This window comes from Dasypus novemcinctus, chromosome 11, assembly GCF_030445035.2.
Source record: "Dasypus novemcinctus isolate mDasNov1 chromosome 11, mDasNov1.1.hap2, whole genome shotgun sequence".
NCBI classification, from domain to species: Eukaryota; Metazoa; Chordata; class Mammalia; order Cingulata; family Dasypodidae; genus Dasypus; species Dasypus novemcinctus.
Genome location: NC_080683.1, coordinates 84,213,402 through 84,230,716, shown reverse-complemented (window position 1 = coordinate 84,230,716; position 17,315 = coordinate 84,213,402). Strand labels below are relative to the sequence as shown.

The following is a 17,315-nucleotide window of genomic DNA, read 5'->3' as shown; positions in this document are numbered from 1 at the left end:
TTTATATAACAAGGCCATCATGTAAAAGCTTTCTGGAGGTAAAAGCAAAAGTAAGGAATCATAAAAGAAAAGATTGATAGCATAGGCTACATGAAATTTAAACTTCTGAATATCAAAAATCTTAAATAAGATTATTACCTTATTCATTTACTTAGTATAATGAATGCCTACCAAGGCAGTATAATTACTGAATGCCTACTAAGTATGAGGCACTATTCTAGGTGCTAAGTACATGCTAGTGAACCAAACTGAGAAATACTGCTGCCTTTAAGGAACTAGGGAGTTTAATCTTAGTTATCTTTAAGATATAAACAGCACTTAAAAATACAATGGACATCTATATTTTTTCTTTGTCCTAAATCTCTTCCTTTGAAAAGCTGTCCTGCCTGTACTTAGTATGATTCTGGGAGGGCATCAATCACAGAGTGGACCAGGTATTACCATGACCACTGTGCAGTGATCACCCACATGAGCATGTGACCCAAGTAGGGTTTGGTAGGGGACATTAATATGGATTCTGAGAATGAGAATAGTTTCTTCTCCTTTCAAGAAAGCAAGTTGTAGGATTCCAAGAGCCATCTTCCCTAAAATATCAAAACAAAAAACAAAAAACAAAAACCCTGAACCATAATGAAGCCAACTATAAGGAAAGCAGCACCAAAAGATAAAGGAGGCAAGGAAGGCAGGGAGGGGAAGACGGATCTCTGAAGTATCATCTGAGCTCATAGTTGTATCCATGGCTAAATTGAATAACTATCTGACTTAATTACATGAACCAAAAAATTCCTCCCTTGGCTCAGGTAGTTCAAACTGTTTTGTTTTGTTTTGTTTTCCTGCAACTGAAAGAGTACAGAAAAATATAAAATTAATAGAAAAAAAAGATGATCAAACTCAACAACCGAAAGACAAACAACCCAATTTTTAAAATGGGCAAAAGATGCAGGGATGCCCCTATGTAGGGTGTCCCACGCACAAGGAGTGCACCCACAAGAAGAGTTGCCTAGCACAAGAAAAGCACGGCCTCCCAGGAGTGTCACCACACACATGGAGAGCTGACACAGCAAGATAACACAACAAAAAGAGAGACAGATTCCTGGTGCCACTGAGAACGCAAGTGGACACAGAAGAACACACAGTGAATGGACACAAGAAAGCAGGCACGGGGATGGAGCGGGGGGAAGGGGAGAGAATAAATAAAAATAAATCTTAAAAAAAATACGGGCAAAAGACTTGAATAGCATTTCTCCAAAGAAGATATACCAATGGCCAAAAAGTACACAAAAACATGTTCAACATCATTAGCCAATGGGAAGTGAAAATCAAAACCACAACGAAATACCGTTTTATACCTATTAGAATGGCTGAAAATTACAAGTGGTACAAAGGATATGGAGAAATAGAACACTCATTTACTGCTGGTGGGGATGTAAAATGGTGTAGCTACTGTGAAAGATAGTTTGGCAGCTCCTCAGAAAATTAGTATAGAGTTACCATTTGACCATTTGACCTGGTAATCCCACTTCTATGTATATATCCAAAAGAACTGAAAGCATGGACTCAAACAGTTATTTGTATTCTGTTGTTCATAGTGGCATTATTCACAATTGCCAAAAGATGGAAGTAACCCAAGTTCCATCAACTGATGAATAAATAAATAAAATGTGGTATATACATACAATAGAATATTATTCAATTGTAAAAAGGAATAAAGTCCTGATACATGCAACGATATGGATGAACCCTGAAGACATCATGTTGAATAAAATAAGCCAGGCACAAAAGGACAAATATGGTATGATCTTACTTATTTAGAAGGAGAAACCAGAATACTGGTTACCTAGGGTCAGGGTGGGAGTAGGGAATGGGGAGTTAATGCTTAATTGGTACAGAGTTTCTTTTAGGATACCTGAGACAGATAGTTCTTCCCATCTTAAGCAGGTAGGAATGGGTAAAAAATCGTATGCAATATTAAAATCTTTCTCTCTAGTAATGTGGAAAATATGACATGTCCTTCTTTTTCAGTTTTCTTCTTCTTACTATAGAAATTTGTCATGAGATGTTCCTCACTGTCTTAACTAAAAGAAGGTGAGATAACAATGCAGCGGTGATATGAAGTCAAAATCTTACTGTGAGTCCTTTGGTAATCAATTTTGACACACTGTAAATTAATAGTTGTAAATAGCAAATAAAGAAAGGTTGTGGTTTAGAGTTCCCTATTAAGAAACATTGAGCGTGTTTACAACCATTCAACAAGATTTCTGATTTCTAGCTTGTGAAAAACATTCACATCTCAGATCTGGAGTTTCATTATTTGGTCTCATTTTTAGTGTACTGCCATGATGTTTTTTTTTCCCCTTAGTATCGAAACTTCCACAATCCCATTAAGCTTGTGATTAAATCAAATATTACTTAATAAACAACCTTGATCATTTAAAAAAAAAAAGACTAAGAAAGTAGAATGGGTAAAAAAGTAAAAGCTAACTATATATTCTTTACAAGAAACTTACACAGATAGGTTAAAAGAAATAGAATGAAAAAAGATATAGTTTGCAAAACAGTAATCAGAAGAAAACTGGAGTGGTTATATTAATAACAGACAAACTAGACTTCAGGACAAAGAATCCTATTAAAAGACAAAGAAAAATATTTCATAATAATAAGAGGATCAGGGGAAACGGACTTGGCCCAGTGGTTAGGGTGTCCGTCTACCACATGGGAGGTCTGCAGTTCAAGCCCCGGGCCTCCTTGACCCGTGTGGAGCTGGCCATGCGCAATGCTGATGCACACAAGGAGTGCCCTGCCATGCAGGGGTGTCCCTGCATAGGGGAGTCCCACGCACAGGGAGCGCGCCCTGTAAGGAGAGCCGCCCAGCGCAAAAGAAAAGTGCAGCCTGCCCAGGAATGGCACTGCACACACGGAGAACTGACACAACAAGATGATGCAACCAAAAGAAATACAGATTCCCGAGCCACTAGCAACAATAGAAGTGGACAAAGAAACAAGATGCAGCAAATAGACACAGAGAACAGACAACTGGAGTGGGAGGGGGGGGAGGGGAGAGAAATGAATAAATAAATCTTTAAAAAAAAAAAATAAGAGGATCAGTTCACCAGGAACATATAACAATCCTAAATATGTATGTACCTATTAACAGTTCAAAGTATAGGAAGCAAAAAAACTAATAAAACTGAAAGAATAGACAAATCCACAATTAAAATGGATGCTTTCAAGACACATTTCTCAGCAGTATAAAAAAATAAACAGGAAATTTAGTAAGGATATAGAAGGATATAGAAAATCAATGAACTTGATATAACTGACATTCACAGAACACTATACAGAACAATGACAGATTACACATTTTTTAAATGTTAAAAAACATTTAACAGCATGAACCATATGCAGAGCCATAAAGCAAGTCTCTATAAATATAAAAGGATTTCAATCTAGCGTATATTCCCTGACTACAACAGAATAAATTATGAACCCTAGACATTTAGAAAACTCCCAAATACTTGGAAATTAACATGCCTCTAAGTAATCCATAGAACAATTACAAAATTATGAAGGAATTAGAAAATATTTTGAAATGAATGATAATAAAAATAAAACTTATCAAAATTTGATTAATGTCACTACAGAAGTGTTTAGAGGAAACATATAGCTTTAAATGCTTATAAAAAACAAGAAAGTTTTCAAATCAGTTGTTTGCATCCCCTTAAAAATTTAGAAAAAAACAGAATAAACGAAACTCAAAGTAAATATTTTAAAAAACTAAGATAAGAGCAGAAATCAATAGAATAGAAATTAAAGAAACAACAGAAAATATTAATAAAACCAGAAGCTGGTATTCTGAAAAATTGAAAAATAATAATCAGTAAAACCCTGGTTGGAGAGTTTGGCTGTTCTTAGAAAGCAGGGACTTGAACAGATAATTGCATACCAACGTTCTTAGCGGCATTATTCACAATTCACAAAAGATAGGAGCAATCCAAATGTCCATCAATGAATGAATGAATAAACAAAATGTTGTATATACTCACTGGTAGAATATTATTCAGCTGTAAAAAAGAATGAAGTTCTGATACATGCAAAAACACTGATGAACCTTGAAGATATCATGTTGAGTGAAGTAAGCCAAATATTCTATGATCTTACTGATATGAAATAATTAAAGTCAGAATCTACAATACAGGTTACCAGTGATGGGGTGGGGATAGGGAATAGGGAGCTAAAAATATGCAGAATATATGGAACTATGGAAATGTTTTGATAATTGAAGGTGGTGATTGTACCACAACTGTGTAAACATAATTAACAACACTGAATTATATATTTAAATATGGTTGTAAAAGGAAATGTTAGCTTCTATAATTGGTACTGGAATTTTAAAAAATTTTTAAAGGCTATGGAACTTCACAATAAATAGTGAACACTAGGTTAAGCCAACGTACTATAGTTAATAGTACAATTATAAAAATATGCTTTTATTGATTATAACAAATCTATGACACCAATGCAGAATGTTGATGTTAATTATATGGGAATTATATGGGTGGTATATGGGAATCCTGTATTTTATACACATTTGTTCTGCAAACTCACAACTTCACAAAATAAAACAAAAACAAAAACAAAAAAAACCTAGAGAATAGTTTACTAGGACATAGGATGCGGACTGAGAAGGGGTACTGATACTTAATGTATGTAGAATATTAAGTAGCTTGACAGTAAAAGTGTGGATATGGATAGAGTTGATGGTAATGTTACAGTGAGTATAACTATCAAAGCTGGTTTATAAATGGGATAGCTGAAAGGGGTAGTCTAGGGAAGTAAATGTCAATTCAAAGAAAGCTAGAGAATAATCTAGGGACTGATTAACACAGCAAATCTGGAGGTGGATTAGGATAGTGGTTAATAGTACAAATACAAGAATGTTATTCTATGAACTAGAACAAATGTACATCACTGTTACAAGGTGGTATGAAAATTGAGATGCATGGGAAAAATACAATTAATGTAACTTATAGACTATAGTTAACAGCAATATTGCAATATTATTGCATCAATGTCCAAGAAGGTACTGTGTTAATAATAGGGAGGTATGCAAAAAATATACTAAGTGTACATTATAGACCATAGTTAGTAGTAATAGTAGTTAGTGGTAATAGTCTGATGATGTCCTCTCATGGTCTGTAACAAATGTTCCACAACAATGTAATGTGTTAGCAGAGGGGTACTATATGGGAATTCTGTACATTATGCATGATTGTTCTATAAGCTCACAATTTCTCTAACAGAAAATATATATTTTTTTAAACTTAGCTTGACTAACCAAGAAAAAAAGAGATAAAACACAAAGTACCAGTGCCAGGAATGGGGTAGGGGATAGAAGTATTAATATATTGTCCCTAAAGACATTAAAAGAAAAATAAGAAATTATAGTAAACAACTTCCTATCAAAAAATTCAACAATTTAGATGAAAAGGACAAATCCCTTGAAAGACACAAATGACCAAAACTGATATCAAAAGAAATATAAGGCAAGCGGATTTTGCCCAACGGATAGGGTGTCTGTCTACCACATGGAGGTCCAAGGTTCAAACCCAGGGCCTCCTGAACCGGGTGATGAGCTGGCCCACACGCAGTGCTGATGCGTGCAAGGAGTGCCTTGCCACACAGGAGTGTCCCCTGCATTGGGGAGCCCCACGTACAAGGAGTGTGCCCCATAAGGAGAGCCACCCAGCGCGAAAGAAAGTGCAGCCTGCCCAGGAATGGTGCTCTACACATGGAGAACTGATACAGCAAGATGATGCAACAAGAAAAAGACACAGATTCCGGGTGCCACTGACAAGAATACAAGCAGACACAGAAGAACACACAGCGAATGGACACAGAGAGCAGACAACTGAGGGTGGGGAAGGGGAGAGAAATTTTTAAAAATACATAGATATATAAAATCTAAATATGCTATATTTACTAAATAAGTTGATTAATAATCTTCCCCAAAAGAAAACTCTAGGACCAAAATGGCTTCACTGATGAAAACTATCAAATATAGTAGGACTGAATAACACTAATATTGCAAAAATTCCCCAGAAAATAGAGCAAGAGGAACCACTTCCCATTAATTTTATTAGGCTAGCAATATACAAAAAAGATAATATATCATTATTAAATGAGGTTTGTCCCAGATATGCAAGAATGGTTTAACATTAAAATATAACCAATATAATTCAGGAAGAGAAAAATCATCTTATCACATTTGTAAAAAACATTTGACAGAATTCAATAAACATTCATGATCTTTTAAAAAATTACCAGTAAATAAGGAAAAGAGGCAGATTTCTTCAACCTCATAAAGGGCACATACAAAAAGACCTAAGGTTAACATCATACTTACTAGTAAAAGACTGAACACTTCTCCCCAAAATTGAGAAACAAGACAAAACATCTATTTTCACTACTTCTATTTAACATTATACTGAAATCCTACCTAGTGCAATGAGGCAAGAAAAAGAAATTAAAGATATACACAATGATAAGGAAAACTGTCTTTATTCACAAACAACATGATTGTGAATTCAGAAAATCCTAAAGGATCTACCAAATAACTGCTAGAGCTAATAATTGAATTTAGCAAGGTCATAGGATACAAGATCGTCAAAAACTCTCTTTTATTCTCTTCCAAGCATACCAGTAAAATATACCACTGCTGCAGTCTGCTGGTCTAGAGCTGAAAACCTGCATAGGAATGCCAGTTTTAGGGTCAGAATGAAGCAACAAAATGCAGCTACTGCAGTGTTTGGTTTCTGCATGAGAGATACTAAACATTTTACCAACAAAAGTAATTAATTTCTAGATTAGATCATGATGATGGTGCCTTCAATTTATATATCAACTCTACTGGGGTGTTAAGATATTAGCAATGATCAGATGAAAAATATTTTTTTAAAAAAACAATACCATTTACACTTGCATCAAAAAACATAAAATATAGAGGAATAAATTTATCAAAGACATGAAGACCTCTGCACTATACACTACAAAACACCAGAGAGAAATTAACAAAAATCCAAATAAAAGAAGAAATGCACCATGTTCATGGAATGGAAGACAACATTTTAAGGCATCAATTCTCTTCAAATTGATCTATAGAGTCAATGCAATCCCAGTTAAACTCCCAACATTTTTTTCTCTAAGAAATTAGCAAACTAATTCTAAAATGTATATGGAAATGCAAAGGATATAGAATAGCCAAAAAAATCTTGGAAAAGAAGAACAAAGTTGGGGCACTCATACCACACCACAGGAATGCATCAGCAAAATCCAGGTTGCAGGAATTCCTACAAGACAAGTGACTTGATTTCCTCAAGAAATTAATTATATTCATAGAGAAGAGAACCCATAAATTAAAAGTAACCTGAAAGACATAACAACTAATATCACAATGAAATGACAAACACTTATGACACAACTAGAAATTTAACAAGAACTGATTTTTAGGGATAAAATTTCTTTTAGGCATAGAAATGTAGAATTTGTATTTAATTTTCTATTTGTTTTCCATTCATTCTTTCTCATATTAATTCCTATCCATATTCGATTTTTCTCTACTTCTAATGAAGACTAGTGGATGTACCCACCAATACTTGACTTTCCTAAGCACCAAAAAAAAAGAAAGAAAGAGAGAGAGAAATAGGTAACAAAGATCTTTCTAAAATGTAAAATCCTTTCGATATTTCTAGGATATGCATGTTCAGATTTATTATGGTGGGCAAAAGCCTGTATGTAGTGGAATTTCAAAGATGCCAAGAGGTTTCTCTGCCCAAAATCACCAGTGGCCAGTTGGGTCCCTAAAGTTCTATTTCATACACCAAAGATTCCATGTAACTCTCTTTAAATGCAAATGTTCTAGAGAAGTAACCTATTAATCCATTAAAAACTTAGCAGGTCCTGTAGAATCATTTAGATTAGAAATAGCTTAGTATATATGTTCCTAGAATAAAATTTTAAACAAAGCATAAGACTGTATAACACAAACAGTAAAACCTCTTGTAAATGGTGGACTGTAATTTAGAGTACAATTATAAAAATGGCCTTTCAAGACTTGTAAGAAATGTACCTCACTAATGTAAGGTGCTAATAATATGGTGGTAAATGGGAATTCCATATTTTATACCTTTTTCTGTACACCTACAACTTCTCAAAAAATAAAATTAAAAAAAAGGAATAGCTTAGAAGAAGTTCATATATTTAGCAAGAAGGCAGGCCCTGGGAGAATGGGAGTCCAACACATTTAGTTTAATTAGTATAATTAGGAAAGGAGAAAGCTTTCTCAACCAACATAAGTCCTGGCCCTGAAGGGGTGAAACAGCAGAAACAAAGTCCAGTGTTAACATATAGTTATGGATACTAGTGTCATGAGGTCAGTGCTTTTTAACGAGTCACTTGCAACCAGCATTGTTTTCTCATGAAATGAAATGAAATATGAAATGAAACAAAACAAAATGAAATAAAATGAATAAAATTGGAAAGTGGGAAGTGGATGTGGCTCAAGCAATTGGGCTCCCACCTACCACATGGGAGGTCCAGTGTTCAGCTCCTGGTGTCTCCTAAAGAAGACTAGCAAGGCAGTAAGCTGACACAACAGGCTGGCATGGCAAGCTGACACAATGAAGAGACACAGTGAGCAAACACAATAAGAGATACAAGCAGGGAGTGGATGTGGCACAAGTAATTGGGTGCCTCCCTCTCACATAGAAGTTCCTAGGTTCAGTTCCTAAAGCCTCCTAAAAAGAAGACAAACAGAGAGTAGACAGCGAGCACAAATAACAAGGTGGGGAGAGAAATAAATAAATGAAATAAATCTTTAAAAAAAAAAGAATAGGAAATAATAGAAAAGAAAAGATCAAATTGTATCACATGGAAGGGTATATATTCTTTTGTGTATGTATGTCAGGGTGTAAAATAAATATTTTTACAATGGGCAAAAACTTTTCAAAGCTATTGCACTATTTGTAAGCCCTGGGTGAGCAAAGGCTTCATTTGCTTTCCTTCACCATTACATTCCCAGAAACAACACACTACCTTACCCAAGGCAGATGTTCAATAAACATTTGTCAAGTGAAGGGATGAAGGGAAGAAGGACAGGCAATGCTGAAAAAAGCTGGGGGGTCAGAAACCAATGCTAAATTTTACCTACTTCACAATTTTGCTTTGAATCCTATAGAATCTTCTTTTTTTTTTTTTTTTTTTTTTTTATCTTGTTTTCCTCAAGGGAGGATTCTTACCCAGGGATAAACTTGCTAAACTTAAAAACTCAGGAAGTTCTAACATTCAAGCCTATAATCAGGAAGTCAAAATATGACTACTCAAGAGCCCCGCCTAGTGGTATCTTTTCGTAGCAGGGTCCTCTATGATGGCCTTCAGCCCAGCATAACTAGGCTTCCCAACGTCTAACATTAAAATTGGTGAAAGAAGATTCCAGTTTCAACATGAACTTAATGAAGTTAAAATTAAGGCATAGAGAATCATAATTAAAATGCACTTTTATTCTCTTCCAAGTATACTAGAGAAATCATTAACTTTTCCACCACTACTGTAGTATGCTGGTCTACAGCTAAAAGCCTATATGAGAATGCCAGTTTTAAGGTCAGGATGAAGCCACAAAATGCTGCTACTGCAATGTTTGGCTTCTGCATGAGATCTGCTAAACATTTTTCCAATGACAGTTCTTAGTTTCTAGATTAGATCATGATAGATGATGCCTTCAATTTATATATCAACTCTACTGGGGTGATTAGGGTCCTTCTGAGTCAATCATTATAATACTTTTATGAAGATGGTAAAGAGGCACAAAAGAGCCTAAGGCAACTGCAGAGATAAGGAATAGGAAGGGGGCACTACAAAGCAGACAACCTCTTTCCCATCAAGACTCCTTAAAACAAGGGTTGTTAACCTTTTTTGTTCCACAGACCTCTTTGCCTGTCAGGTAAAAACCACGGACTCCTTATTAAGTCCACACTATAATGTATATTATTTAATAAATATATCACACCCACAACAACATGTGCCCACAAGAGTAATGTTTTTTTGAACTTTCAATTCAAGTTCATAGACCCCCCTTTCCCAAGTCTAAAAGAGAAGAAAGAACTGCCCAATTCTTTTGGGGTGCAGGTGCAGCTCAGTGGTTGAGTGCCTGCTTCCCATGTGCAAGATCCTGGGTTCAATCCCCAGTACCTTAAGTTGGCATTCTGAGGCTATTCTCCCAGACAGAGAATGCCCAAAGATGAAAATCTGACTTCTCTTTTTTTTTTAATATATTTTTCATTTTTATAAAGATACTTGGATTATACAAAATGTTACACAAAAAAAATAAGGGATTCTCATATGCTCCACTCCCCACACCTTGACTTCTCTTCTATTACCGCTTTTGTAAGCATTCTACATTAAACTGATTACACTAAAATATCTATCTCACTTCCTATTTCAGAATCCTTCTCTCCCCACTCTCTATATTAAAAAGGTGTTTCTAGCCAGAAGTCACCACACTCCCAGCCTACATGAACATTCCATGTTATCACACCTTTTCTAATTCTTTCAAGCATTCAGATAAAGTATTTTTATTGCACCTCCCTTTAACTGGTTAGAACAGCTGTATCTTCCAAACTAAAGCCCAACAATTTTCATGGAAGGTTTGTTTTTTGGGCTTTTTTGGTCATTTTTTTGTTATGTTTTAAGTGCTTTTACAGAAGTGGAAGCAGTTTGTGCTCTCCTAACCATGTCCATTTATGGTAAAGTGTTTAAGGTAACAGGAGAAACAAAAATGCTGATCTTAGCAATGACTGAATATGAAAGTGAGGTATAGGAAGTAGAAGTTGTAGAGAAAATATGGAATAAGAGCTGACAACAGGAGCCCAAAGGTGCAGACACATAAAAGTGACCAAGTTAAGCACCTGGGATTAATTGCTTTCTAATTAAGAAGTAAGTACACACTGGTCTCAAAAATTTATCAATTTACCAAAGAACTAGAAAAAGAATAGTCTGAGCTTCTTTCACATTTTTAAAATCTGTCACTTGCAAGAACTTAAAAATTTTTAACGGGCAATCTCTATATTAGTTCACTTTTGTGAACTAAATGATTCTTTATTTGATTAGCTATATCAGTAGCTATAAAACAGAATCATTTAAAGGCAATAGTAAACAAGTCAGAGGGAGAGAGACAAGAAGAAAAAAGAAGTGTTACCTTTAAGACAATATAATTACTCCTTTTTTTTTTTTGTCCTAAAAATTTTACTAAGAAAATAACCCTTACTGCCACCACCTCATAAGGCAATTTCTTTTGGCTATAAGGGCACCTGGAGCTTGTTTATTAATCTAGGACCAAAACTGATCTCGTTACATATAACTGTGAATTTTGAGTATGCCAACAAAAGAAATAACTGACAAGCAAAATGACAATAAGGTCATATAAAGTAGAAGCCATCTTCATGAATCAGGCAACCAGGGAGAAATTTAAGATGAGGAAAAAAGAAATCTGTTAGAAGGAAATGGAAGCAGGAATGAGTTAGGGGAAAAGCAAAACATTAAATGATCAGGAAAATCTAGAAGTAAGTGACAACTCAGATTTCCAACAAAATGCAAGTCCTTATGCCCAATCTAGAGTACTAGGAGACTAAGAAAATGTTACTACTCTTGAGCTGAATATCTGTTAATAATTGAATTAAAGGTAATAATAACTAAATTGAGGATAAGGACTTAAATTATGAGTAGAAATATCAGTGGAAATTAAAAATAAAAGAGAAGAGCTAATTAAAAAAATATTAAGCTAAGTCAAACAGCACTAAATAATGAGATTCTGATATCTAATATTCTAACTATAGATGATTTCCTTCCCTGAAGGAAAAATTAAATAATGTTTGTCCCCTAACATGCTAACTAATCCTGCTTTAAACTCCATGTACTCAATAGAAGTAAAAGTGGGGAAGCGGACTTGGCCCAGTGGTTAGGGCGTCCGTCTACCACATGGGAGGTCCACAGTTCAAACCCCGGGCCTCCTTGACCTGTGTGGAGTTGGCCCACACGCAGTGCTGATGCGCCAAGGAGTGCCCTGCCACGCAGGAGTGCGCCCCGTAAGGAGAGCCGCCCAGCGCGAAAGAAAGTACAGCCTGCCCAGGAAAGGCACCACACACATGGAGAGCTGACACAACAGGAAGACGCAACAAAAAGAAACACAGATTCCTATGCCACTGACAACAACAGAAGTGGACAAAGGAGAACACACAGCGAATAGACACAGAGAACAGACAACTGGGGGGGGGCGCAGAGGAGATAAATAAATAAACAAATCTTAAAAAAAAAGTGAAAGCTAAGATGGCTCTGCCATCATCTCTTACTTCACCTGGCCTCATCCTATTCCTTTGGTGGTAGAGGACTGAGGAATGGAAATGAGAGTTATCACTGAGCCAAACTGTGAAACTCTCTGTTTGGACCACCCAAAATTTATTTTAACACACTTACCAACGTCTCCATAAACATACAGGCCCCTTGGAGGTTTGCGCCTTGTAAAAAGCTGCAAATTAAGAATAAATTATAAATCTCTAACATAGAAATAATTAAATAGAATCACATACATAGTATTCCTGTGTTGTAGACAAAACTAAGAGGAATAATTATATATAATAAATAGTAAAAGAAAAAAATTTGCTGTAAAAGACTGTGAACCCCAACTTAAGTTTCCAGACAGCAACCCAGAGCCAGGGCTCCATAATCATAGAACTTGAGTTTCTATCCCTCCACGGCTTACTAACCAGTCGTCTCCCCACCCCATCCCACCCTATTCCCATCTGGGCTCCCAAACAATGGCAGTCTATCTCACTCCCCCCAAGTAAGAGAGTAGAAGAATCTTTGTGGAGAAACTGAATAATCTCCAGAAAAAAGACCCAAAGGCATTAAGTGTTGGCTTCTCCTAAAGAAAGAGCCCAGTCTCCACCTGATCACCTTACATGGAAGCCCACCAAGTCCACAAACCTCTTAAGAAGGGGCTTTCAATCACCTTTTTAGTACCTGAAAAGACTGAAATGAACTGACAGCAAAGAGTTGATAAAAATATGAATAAAACTTCCAAGGTGAAAGTCAGAGACCAGAACTAATATACCAATGGGAAAAACTCAGCAGAAACAGAGACTATGCAGACAGCACAAGGAAACTTCAAAAATAAAACTGGAATCAATATAATTAACATGCACAGAAAAATAAGAGAAGCTATTACAACTATAAAGCAAGAATAAAATGCTATTTTTAAAAAGGGAACATTAAGAACAAAAGAAAGGGAAGTGGACTTGGCCCAATGGATAGGGCGTCTGCCTACCACATAGGAGGTCCAGGGTTCAAACCCCTGGCCTCCTTGACCCGTGTGGAGCTGGCCCATGCGCAGTGCTGATGCGCGCAAAGAGTGCCGTGCCACGCAGGGGTGTCCCCCGTGTAGGGGAGCCCCACGCGCAAGGAGTGCACCCTGTAAGGACAGCCGCCCAGCACGAAAGAAAGTGCAGCCTGCCCAAGAATGGCGCCACACACACACGGAGAGCTGACGCAGCAAGATGACGCAACAAAAAGAAACACAGATTCCCGGTGCCGCTGATAAGGATAGAAGCAGTCACAGAAGAATATACAGCAAATGGACACAGAGAGCAGACAACTGTGGGGGAGAAAGGGGGAAGGGAGATAAGTAAATAAATAAATAAATCTTAAAAAAATAAAAAGAACAAAAGAAAGCACTTAGACATTTAAAATATGGTAGCAGAAATAAAATTTCAGAAAAAGGATAAATTTGAGGAAATCTTTCAGAAAATACAAAATAAGTAAATAAATAAAAAACAAACAATAAAACAAAGAAAATATTAGAAAATTAGAGGATTAATTCATGAAAGTCCAACATCTGACAAAAACGAATTCCAGAAAGAGAGAATAGAGAAAAAAGAAGGGAAATTTATCTAAGAAATAATGCAAAGATTTTTCTCAGAAATGAAGGACTTGATTTCTAGTTTGGGGAAACCTACTAAATGCCCCACACTATGAAGGAAATAAGACCCAAACCAAGTCACAACAGTAAACTCTCAGGCCACTAGGGACATAAACATCCTGCAAACTACCAAGTGTAGCGTGAGTGTGAGGCGTAATGGAGAGTTAAGAATTAACAAATGATTACGATTACCAAATCATTTTATAGACACTTTTTTACACTCTAGTGTACCATAGAAAATACCTGAAAATACTGAATCTTGCTAGACTAGGGGCCTTGATCTCTGATAATAACTGTAGAACTATATAACCTTTATCCTGTGACTGTAAAAATCTTATGACTGGGCCCTGTTTTGCACCCCTCCATCCATTTTACAACTTTGAAGTCTTATGACCACTAGACAGCCCCTTAATATTTATTAATGAAGGAACATGAGCCAGCCCAGAACTAACCCACCCAATTACTCATTAGCATAAAACTGTCCTTGAATATTATAAAACTATCAGAATTACTGATATGAATTACAGTTTGGGGAGACAGACTTTAGGCCCATAGGCCCTCTGATCTTTTTGCTATGCACTAGCAATAACTCTTTCTGTCTCTGAAACTCTGATGTCTCAGGAATTGGTCATTTGAAGCACATCGGGCAGAAAAACCTACATTTGCTCAATAACAAGAGGGAAAAATCTGAGGAAAACGATTTCTGCTCTAATCCATTCAATCTATCCATCAAGTGTGAAAATAGAAAGTTGGTATTTCAGACATACAGGGTCTTTAAAAAACCTCCCCCCAAAGTTTTCCTCTGGTAGCCAAAAAATGAGGAAAACATAGGGTCCAGGAAACAAAGCTCTCTGGGAAGGGAAGTCCTGCTAGGACACAGGGTTGCTCCAGAAGTTGTGTATCAGGTCAAAAAAAAAAAAAAAGCCAGCTAGTCCAGACCAAAACAGAAGGATGCAGGGCTCCAGAGAAGAAAGGAAATGGAGCTACTCTTTAGTAAATAACCATCACAAGTGTTCTGTTACTCTTAGAAGTGAATCTTCAAATGCTGGTTTCCTAGACACCTTATGTAGAAACCAAGGTAAAGCAGACAGAGAGAATTCAGAGGTAAAAGCAAAAAGAAGGGAAAGTTATGCCACTCAGCACCAACCACAGCAATCACTATTTTGGCAGAGAACATTCTCAAAACAGAACAAGTTCATAGTGGGTTTTTTTTGTTTGTTTGTTTCTTCCAGGAGGGTCCAGAGATTGAACTCAGGACACTGTACATGTGAAGCAGGAACTCAACCACTTGAGCAACAACCACTCTGCCATAGTGGTTTTTTGTTTTTGTTTTTTAATCTGGGGATTCACTCCAATCTGCCTTAGAAATTTCTCTCACTTCCCTGTTTCTCTTAGCATTCTCAACTAAACCCAGCCCCTGTCTCCAGCATGCCCATTCTAGACCTCATTCTGGTTTAAGCCATGAAAAGGGATTCTCTTTGCTTTGATTCTATCTGCTGGGATGCCTTCCCTGTGTTTCTCTGCATGTTAACTCTCCATCTATTCTTAAATCTCAACTGAAAACATTTTTCCATTCCTGCCAAAAACTCTTAATTTTTTTTGATTTGTGATTTTATATGAACCAGTCTGTGCATTGGCTTTTCTATTTTCAACTTGCCAGAAAAAGCATTATGCTCTTAAACAATTTTAGAACAGCTTCATATTGGAAAAGTTGATAAAGTCTATGTATTAGAAATCTTTTAAAAGCAACATTCATATTAGGTAACTGGGAGTGTCATACTTTAGGGTCTATTCTAGTATTGGTCTCATGATACAATCAATATATACTGAATAAGTGAAGTTCAAGGCAAAAAAAATCAACAAAGATGGCACAGAGAGTGCTCAATGCTACTAATAAAAATAGCACTCAGGGTTCTATCTCCTGCTTTACTCAATAACAGGTATTTTGGAAAGGACACTTTGGTAAATATATTTTATATATTACATATATAATTTGCTATGTTGTATTATAGTATATAGTATATATAGTGTATATAGTATTGCAGAAATATTTACAAGATGATAAAGGCATAGTACCAAACAAGATCCATTCTACATCTTAGACTACAAACACCTAGTATTACATGACTCTTTTAAGATGTAGACGTTACTCCAGATAAATGCATATGCCTCAAATGACAAACATATTAAGTACTTCAAATATATTCACTGGAAGAAGCAAACTAATTTTATCCTAATAAAATTTTAATCTTTCAGTAATTATTTAAATTATGTTAAGGAATTTAAGAACCTATATTTTAAGGAGAACATCAAAAGACCGAATGGAGAACAGTAACACTATTTAAGAAGGTGTAAAATGGACCCCAAAGAAATTTTAAATTCTTTTTAGTTATTTCAGGGAGAGTTTAGGTTCACACAGATTTCTTCAAAATGACTGAAACATGAACCCAAATGATTTACGCGATCCTAATTTACATTTTCTCACTTTTTTTTTCAGTTCCATTGAATTTCCTATTTTTAATCTTTCAATTTCCTATAATAGGTCCATATACAGGTAACTGTAAAACCATGAACTCCACCTTCGTGGAGTTCTCTGCATTGGTTATTCCCCATGTGCTCCCCTCCCCCAGATGTCTTCCAGGTCTTGCTTTAGAGGGATGGCTTCCCGGCTGGGGCCAGCCCATAGGAGGGGCTACTTACAGGAGATAGGAGGGAAAGATAGAGCAAACTCAGTGTCTTTCTTTTCTATTCCATCCCTGCTGAGTCTCTGATAGAGCTGCATCACTCCACGAAGGTCAGGTGATCCCTACCTCATCCCACCAGTTTCCCTCCCTTACCCTTCCATCCTTTATTTGCTGCCTTAGGCTAAGCCACACTTCTCTAAGGACAGACATAGAGGTTCAGACCTGGGAAGCCAGGGTCTTGTGGAAGACAGAGGAGGAGCATGGAATAAAAGGGGAAGATAAAGTGAACATCTGTCTGAGGAAAGTCACCTACAACCACTCCCATCCCCTACACCCTTCCTCGTAGCAACCCCTAGAAGGCAGCTCCTTATCCCTTGGAAAAACATAGGAAGTCTTTTCTCAGACCAACACCAAGCTCTTAAGAATTCTGAGGCAGGTTAGTATAGGAAACAGGGGAGGCCGCTGATCTGAACATAGCCATGAGACCCGACCCAGAAACCTCCCTAGAGAAGGAACAAAGCCATAACCATTACAGCTGAAAGGTCCACCAAGACCCTGGTCACCAAGTCCCACCATTTGAAACTCCCAGGCTCAAAAGAAGTCCCAGA

The 17,315-nt window shown here is 36.5% G+C and overlaps 1 protein-coding gene across 2 annotated transcripts in view; it reads right to left on the bottom strand.

The window, feature by feature from the left end:
• The window catches only part of AFG1L (AFG1 like ATPase), a 203,085-nt gene that overhangs the window by 134,596 nt on the left and 51,174 nt on the right, over window positions 1–17,315 (bottom strand). Inside the window, exon 3 of one of the 2 annotated variants that reach the window (XM_004468413.5) lies at window positions 12,523–12,574. The exons of the other annotated variant lie outside the window; for it this stretch is intronic. Coding sequence (XP_004468470.1) covers window positions 12,523–12,574 — 52 coding nt within the window. The remainder of the gene's footprint in view (window positions 1–12,522; window positions 12,575–17,315) is intronic. 2 annotated transcript variants of the gene reach the window in all.